Source organism: Merops nubicus, unplaced genomic scaffold, assembly GCF_000691845.1.
Source record: "Merops nubicus isolate BGI_N331 unplaced genomic scaffold, ASM69184v1 scaffold47445, whole genome shotgun sequence".
NCBI lineage: Eukaryota > Metazoa > Chordata > Aves > Coraciiformes > Meropidae > Merops > Merops nubicus.
This window is the reverse complement of record NW_008611255.1, coordinates 328-8,260: the sequence shown is the minus strand read 5'-3', so window position 1 is coordinate 8,260 and position 7,933 is coordinate 328. Positions and strand designations below refer to the sequence as shown.

Sequence of the window (7,933 nt, the reverse complement as noted above, 5' to 3'; positions counted from 1 at the left end):
AAACGCCTTACTGAAATCAAGATAAAGTGAAGTCTCACTTACTGGAAAGCTATTAATACACTGATGCTACGGATGTATTTCTGGATGCTACTACTTCTAAGCCCGTGTGGTCCATTTTTAGAACCAAAGACGTACCATGTTTCTACACAACAATGAGCAATTCATTCCATTTCAGTGAATGACACAGTAACAGTTTTAGTTCCTTTAACTACAGTACATTTCCTCCATGAAAACAAATTGATGTGTTATTTTGTTGTAAGTAAAAAGATAGCAAAATATTTCAGGCATTATAACTGCCTTACTCAAAAGCTATGCAATTAAAACCAGAAAATGTTAACAGCACTGTACTGTCACACTGTCTCATGTAATTCCTGTCATTAAAGGCTGACACTTCCATAGGCATGAGCGTTAAGAGACAAGAAAAATAACGAAAAAATAAAGGTATGAACAAAAATTACTCTGGCAAAGGTAAAAATGTTTTCTTAACACTAACCTAAACCAGCCACTATCAAATTGGCAGAACGTATGGAAAAAGGAGCCCCCAAGCCTTGCAGTTCTTGAATGACAGACAGCACTACACGTGTTAATACTGATGTAAGAAAAGTGTATTACAATGAATCAAAAGGCTAGATTCTGTTGTGTAAATTAAATATGAAGCAAGGACATAGTACTAATAGGTATCAGTCAATTATTAGGCAGCTGCTGAGCTTAACCTGTGACAGGTGGGGAAGAAATTACATGATCCAGTGTAATGCATTAAAATTTAAATTGACATACAAAACTATGTGTCATTCCTGAGGAGACCGCAAATTCAGACATAATTATTTTCAAAAAGCACCTGTGATTAAATTTCTCTCTCAAAATGAAGCAGCTTGACTATGAGTGCATCTTTACGACTTAACCCACACTGCTTTTTCATTCCCCCCCTGAAGTTTTCCACAAAGAGCTAAACTCACCAGTGCATGCTCTTTAATGAACTCAGGAAAGTCACAGTTCAAGTGGCGCCATGCTTACTAGTTACAAAACACCTATGAAACACCTATTTCTCGTAGTCTTGATTACAAGATATTCTAATATTTTAGTGAAGCATCAGATATAATTACAGTGCATTATATACAGAGTATAGAAATATTTTTGTAGGAAAAAAATAAATAGAAAAAAATATGTAAACATCCCAAGTGAAACTCTGCTGCCACTGAAGTCTGTTACAGAACCGCCACAGGCAGAAGCACAGGCAGTATTTCACCTCTTTTTAAAGCACACAGCAGTGCACATAACTTCGTTCAGAACAGTTTAAAGTGCATACAACATTTTAACAAAAAATAAATTCATAAGCTTTTGAAAGTTTTACATATGCAGATTTCATTCGTATCTATTACGCCTCCTCAGTCCCATCTCTTCTGATTCAGTAACATCTTTGTTTATCATTTCTGGGTCTTCTACCACATCTGGCTCAAACTGATGTACTTCACATTCATCGCATAATTCATGCTCTTCCATTTTGTAATCATTATCAACATCCTCAAGGAAATCTTCATTACTGTAATCTTCTCTGTCATCTACTTCTTTCTCTTGAGAATGTTCAGCAAATGACTGAATGAGATCTTCAAGCTTCTCGTTACAAATGTGGCTGACATCTTAAAAGTCACAAAAAAAACAAAGTTTAAATTACTAGAAAGGCTCCAAATTTCAGGGTCAGTTTAAAAACAGGAAGTTTATTTTTTTTTAATTTTTCTATCTTTTACTAAGACTCAACTAATGCAAAAATGAACCATTCTTAACACTGAAGATTTCTTGTGGACTACTACTCACCTCCTGGAAGTCTCCAGCTGCAATTAATACCCAATTTGCTGTTTCATATCATTATACAAGCATCATGCACAGCCTCAGAAGTCCCTGTCCAGGAATCCTCAGACTAAGATTAGTCCAATACTAACAGACTGCTCAGGAATTCGTATTCAAGAATCAGTTCTAACAAAGTAGAACATGACTATGTGGTTTATCCTACTTCAATGTCCTTTAGTATCTATTTTAAAGAAAAAAATACATGTATCAAATATTTGAAATTAGATACATCTTCATCAGGAAGAATGCCACTCCTCCAGAACAAAATTAATTCTACACACATTTCACCTAGGATGCAGGAGCTGAACATTTTTGTAGTAAGACCTGTTTATTCTTTAAAAATATAAACTACTAAGTAATAGATCCTACTGGAAAACAACGTACCTTTAATCTCGTTTTCTGATTTATCCAATCCACTTTCTTTTATCAGTCGTCTAATTGATTTGAGCTGTGTCATTATTTCATCTTTCTGCTCACAAGCTAAAGCATTAACACTACAAAAAAGAAATCAGATGTCAATCTCTTAAAGATTACTTTGTAAAGGAGTGCTTGGTAGTAACGTGTAAGTGCACAGTATTTCCCTTTGTGGATAAATACCATAGTTAAGTCAGCAACACATGTAGATCAAAAACTGTCTCTTGAGAAGTGGTGAGCCCATCACTTATACCTACTGAGTAATTTAGTTGCTGAATTCTAATATCAGAGCCCCAGTGTTCAAGGCTGAGTAATGACTACTGAAAGAAACAATCACCTAAAGTAATTTTTAGGACTGTATTGCCTAATACAGTTTAGAGGCTCATTGTTTCAGATTTTGTTTACCCTCTTCTCCTCCCTATCACTACTAGAAATTTTTTTGCAAACTGGTTACTGAATTTACTGCTTAATAGTTGAAGAGCATATTAAGTTCAAAAGCACATTAAGGGAACAGCCATGAAATTCTGCATGCTTTAAACTAGGCTTCATGCAGGATGTCAGTCTGCACAAAATGGACTTTATGGATATTTTTATTTCCCATAGGTGGGTAAGGACCCAGCTTCTTAAGGAAAGAACACCTCTACAACAACAAGGGGGTTATATTATGTATTTCCTTGTTATACTACAACAGAGAAGTTGTGTTTCCCTGAAACACACACAGTCACTAAACAGGTTCAAGACACAAAAATAAGTTGCTACTCCTTGACAGACCCGTTCTGTTTTCTCATCATATCAAAAGGAAGAAACTCTTTCTGCTACCAGAAATCTAATTCCCACAAGGACTTTCAAATAGCTACTGAGCTTAAGTATTATTTCAGTATTAGTCTCCTCAGTCAACATTAAAGTTTAACTCATTAAGCTGCAGTAACATGACCCTAAGTCTGAGCTTCTGCATTTATGTTCGGTGAACAACAGACAGAAGGTGTCTGTGGAAAAGATCCCAAATTGCAGAACTATTACTGCAGAAGTCTACAGAAACTATCAGTAATTATAGAAGGCTCCTAAACACTATTCCCAACCTACATAAGGAACATTTTAAGAACTCTGTTAACATTTTGTAGAATTTCAATGGACTGAAAACAAGATTAACTGAGATGTTTTGAAAACACTCACCAGTTCGACAGTGGATCCAACTGAGTCAATAAAGAATTTAACATTTTCTCTGTCTGTGCTAGATGCTGCTCTAGTTCTAAAAGCTGATGCTCTAACAAAAAAAAAAAAAAAAAAAAAAAAAGAAAATGTAAAAGGAAAAAGGCAAAGGGAGAAGGGAGGGGGGAAAGAGAGGTAAAAGAGAACATTGTAAGAAATTAATTTACAATACCAAAAGGATATTAATTTCTATTTTTGATTGGACAGATTCAAAAAGGAAGCTTTTTTCTCTATAAAATTTTAAATATGAAAAGGGAGTGGTGGGGATAAAAACTGAAGCTTTACTATGTGTGACAGAAGTCCTCACCCAATAACCTGTCTCAAATAAGCAGAGGACACCTTTGTAGAAACTGAGAATATGACTCTCACCTTCCCAGCCTCAAAAACTAAGCAGTTCAAACAGTTCTTGAGGTAGAAGTAGTGTATTTACACTTAATATACTGTCATGAATTTGCCCCCTCGCACCTCGCAGATATATTCAAGACTGAATGCACTAGAACTGAGAGGAGTAACTCTTCCTAAAATATTAAGCTTTGAAGAAAGAAGAATGCAACACAGGAGGACAGCAAGTAGGCAGTGCAGCACATCACTGCTCAGACTGATTACAGACCTGGTGTGTAGGGATGCCAAAAGAGGATGCTAGTTGTTTAACTGTGTCAAGGGGCAGAAAAAGTATGAAAACAGCTCAACTCTGATATGTCATATTTTTTTCTCCAAAGGAAAGCCCACTTCTTGGCACATGCAGAATAAACTTAATCAGACAGCCAAAAGTACTCACTATCATGAAAAAAAAAAAGGATGGTATCATTTATTCTGTCTCTTCTATAAACTTTTTATGGTTTTGACAGATCTGTAATTTGACCTAGAAATTCAACAGTCTCTGTTAACTGTATTTCCATACTGTTACATTATCAACAGAATTAAATTCTTAAGTAGATCATTATATCCTTTTAAATACCCTGTCAATCTAAAGATTATAATATTCTATGTAAACATCCTATTCTACTGAGGAAAACTGAACAGGTCTTGAGAAAATACATCAGACATTAGAAGGCAGAAAATCATACTATATTACTATAGCTGTTTTAAAGAATATTACCATAGCTGTTTTAAAGAATATTACCATCTGGAGTGTTCACACAAAACTCTAACAAGTGTTTCAAATATACAGAATAAATAAAGTGGAGGTTTGTAGGTTTCTAACTGCGCTTAAGTAACGTCAAAGACTGCTTGTTCTCCATGAGCAAGACAACTTCAATGAAAATATGTAGCCTTGTTCAAGCAGGAAATATGTATTTTTGGTGAACAGATGCATTCTGAATGAGTATCTTACCTGTTTCCTTTGCCTTGTCTTCTGTACTTTTTTCCTTTTTGGAGAGACTTTCTTCATGTGACCTCATCTTTAATAAATACAATTATGTTAAAAGACTCCATCATTCATCACTAATTAAAAATTAGTGTATTAAAAATAAAAAATGCATTTAGAAATATATTGGAAGTAAACAGCAACCACTAAAACATGCTCCATTAATGTGGTATTTTTTTCTGCCATGCCTTCTTCCTATCTTAAACTAACAATTCAGACTTTAAGCAATAACTGCATGACTGACAACAGCTGTAAAACTAAGCAATTGATATTTCAACACCAGTTTTCAAAAATGAACAGACGGAACCATTTAGGTTACTGGATCCAGTATCCTCTAATTAACTAGGAGGTAAAAGTTCTTTCTTAATGAAGACGCTACTACAAAAATATTTACATTTTAACCCTGCAAAACAGTTGTAACACACAAAAATATTGTTTTTCTTATGTTCAAATCTTACAACTTAATTACATTTATTTTTAAAACCAAACTGGTTAGCATTGGTGTCCATTTTGCTGTGCTGAAGTATTTTTCTCATATAAGAGACAATACGAAACTAACTACCAAAATTAAGATGCTGTATCCAGTCCTGTTTAAGATGTTTTTTTTTCTTTTCCTTGAAGGCAAGCAACAACATTCCAGGTACACTCTCAGCACTGCAAGTGCTGCAGTATCTCTGACTGTAAATGATACGTATCAAGACTGTTTTTTTTTTAAAAAACAACCGATCCTGTGTTCTTCTTCTCTAATTTACAGTGGTAGAAAAGGTATCACATTTCGTGGTTAAAAGCCTTATGTTTCAGCTGCATGACCAAGTAAGCAGTCCACGTAAAAGGTCGTGTCTACTCACTGTTCTCTGCAATTGCTAAGCTAAAACTCTTCCTCTGCAGGTATCAGCCATTTCCTTCCCATACTCAATCTCATTCTGAAGAATGACAAGGAAGTGAAACACTGAGGCTTAAGTGACAGCCTCAGGTAACAGCACTGTTCATGTTCTGAGACTCATATAAAGCTGAGGGTGAGTTAAGATTCTCACCTCTTTAAGCATCTAAAAAGATACGTTAGAAGCCTACAGAAGGAAGAATCAGAAATGCTGAAATTTTAACTTTGGAGCTCACACTCAAAGTCAAAGCAAGCAAGAAAGGGCTTTTGGATGAACGTGGGCTCAGAACTGGGTGGGGACAGACAAAACAAAACCAAAACACACCAAAAATCCACACCAAACAAACCCATTTACATTTCCTTCTAATTTCAGTAACATAATGCTTATGTCTTACCTTAAGAAATTTGTATGCTGCAAACACTCCCACTCCCAGAGCATACAATGGCATAAGGGTGAATGCTAACTCTCTGCCATTTCCTCTTGTTCTCTCACTCTTTATCTCTTTTTCCATTGCGTTTCTCATCTGCTGAATACTCTGGTAAGTACTGCTGTCAGAATTTCCTGGATTTACATGAAGTTGGTGTACAGTCTGAGGACTACCTAAAAAAATTAATTGAGAGAAAGAAAACAAAGTTAGAAAGGAAATTGAAAGTTTAATTAGTTTTACAACTGGAATTAAATTCTTTTCTTTCTGTGTGATCATCTTTGTTCATCACTCTTCTAAGATGGTGTGGCCAGCCCTGCAACCAAATACAGTTTAAAGAATAATTAAAATTTAAAAATCCCTTCTTCATGAATAGAATGCCAAGCTAAATCTAGGTGGGAAAGACTCTCAAATTAAGTTTCTATGTTTCTTTAAGTTTCTTTTTTCACAGCAACATTGGCAAACCCATAACAAACCACAGAAACATAGATGTAACAAGAAACAAATCTTGAAATTAAAGCATACTCAGAGAAACTACTCAGAATGCTAAGAACAGTTATAAATTAGTATTTTTTGTTTGTAACAAAGAAAGCAGGTAAGTGGAAATTGAAAATTGAGTTGTCTAGTCACCAAAAAAAAAAAAAAACAACCAACCCAAACTGAAATATACATACTGTGTTGCTGCTTTCATTATGTTGACAGTAAATTCAGTGTTATATGGATACTCCCACAGGCTTAGAAGTGCTGTACCTGTGTAAATCAAGTATTTAGCAGGAAAAGAGCAAAGAGATGCAACCTTGGAAGTCTGAAGTATTTTTTGCATGTGATTTGCCTACCAGAACAGGGAGCAGATTAAACAGCCAGTGTCATTGTCTGACTTAGGAATTGGGTTATTTGGTAGTTAAATCGGGCATGGGACATGCATATGAGAAACAGTGCTATCAGCTAAAGAATGCAGCTGTTTGCAGAGACAGACAGCAGCTGACTGGAGGGCTGTGAAGTCTCAAAAATTTGCAGTAAGGTAACTCAAGCGTGCAAGAGACACCCACAATGGGTACAGAAAAAAAATTAATGTAAACCACAACTCCCAGTGAAACAACTGCCTGGCTACATCTCTTCCAAACCCCAGAGAAAAAGGCATCTGATTCTGCTAACCCAAGCTCATATGTTGTTTTAAGAGATCTCAAAAGGTGTTTTAGAATTGTCTAAAATGAGTTACTTTGAAAAGTTTTTCAGATTTCCAGACTTTTTCAGACTACCTTATGCAGTGCTGGGCCAGTACATCACTAAAATCAGATGCATGTGAGGTGCTGCTTTTTAAGGTTTGGTTTGAAAATAATTTCATCAGTAGGAAATGACGGCTACTACATAAATTAAAAGTATTCAAGATTAACAGGCCAGGTGAGAGTTTATGAACTTCAACATCAGCCAGGAAGGAGAGCAGCTCAAGCCTTACTTTTTCTGCCTTTGAAAGGTACCCTCAGGGAAAAGCAGAGACACATGATTTGGGAAGATTACAGCAACTACCTCTTGGTTCACAGTGCCTTGGACGACATTATCAATGGACCACAGAGCTACCACAACAAAGCAGGCTTTTTGTTATTTTCGAGAACGAAAGTGGACCTTTGCACCTTCAGCTAAGTCCTCAGCTGGCGTAGACTGACGAAGGTTGACATACATTCACACCACTCCAGCTTTAACGAGCAGCAAGCTCTCTAGCCCATTCAGTGACATCTTTTCTGAACAAGCACCCTGGACTTTCCAACACACTACCTGACAAATCTCAGGCGATTC

The 7,933-nt window shown here is 35.9% G+C and overlaps 1 protein-coding gene across 1 annotated transcript; it reads right to left on the bottom strand.

Moving 5' to 3' along the window:
• Positions 1–1,118: 1,118 nt before the first annotated feature.
• CCDC107 (coiled-coil domain containing 107) lies at positions 1,119–6,311 on the bottom strand. Its single transcript, XM_008941144.1, has 5 exons — positions 6,110–6,311; positions 4,802–4,868; positions 3,433–3,523; positions 2,230–2,339; positions 1,119–1,637 (listed from the first exon to the last, which is right to left on the bottom strand). The coding sequence occupies exons 1-5, from the start codon at positions 6,236–6,238 to the stop codon at positions 1,363–1,365; spliced, it is 672 nt and encodes a 223-aa protein (XP_008939392.1). The 5' UTR covers positions 6,239–6,311; the 3' UTR covers positions 1,119–1,362.
• Between the last annotated feature and the right edge of the window lie 1,622 nt (positions 6,312–7,933).

Excerpts from the sequence above, each read along its gene's own strand:
- CCDC107 (XM_008941144.1), bottom strand. The coding sequence starts at position 6,238 with ATGAGAAACGCAATGGAAAAAGAGATAAAGAGTGAGAGAACAAGAGGA. Across the intron at positions 3,524-4,801 it reads AGACAAGGCAAAGGAAACAG|AGCATCAGCTTTTAGAACTA; the intron begins GTAAGATACTCA and ends TTTTTTTGTTAG. Across the intron at positions 1,638-2,229 it reads ATCAGAAAACGAGATTAAAG|ATGTCAGCCACATTTGTAAC; the intron begins GTACGTTGTTTT and ends GTGACTTTTAAG.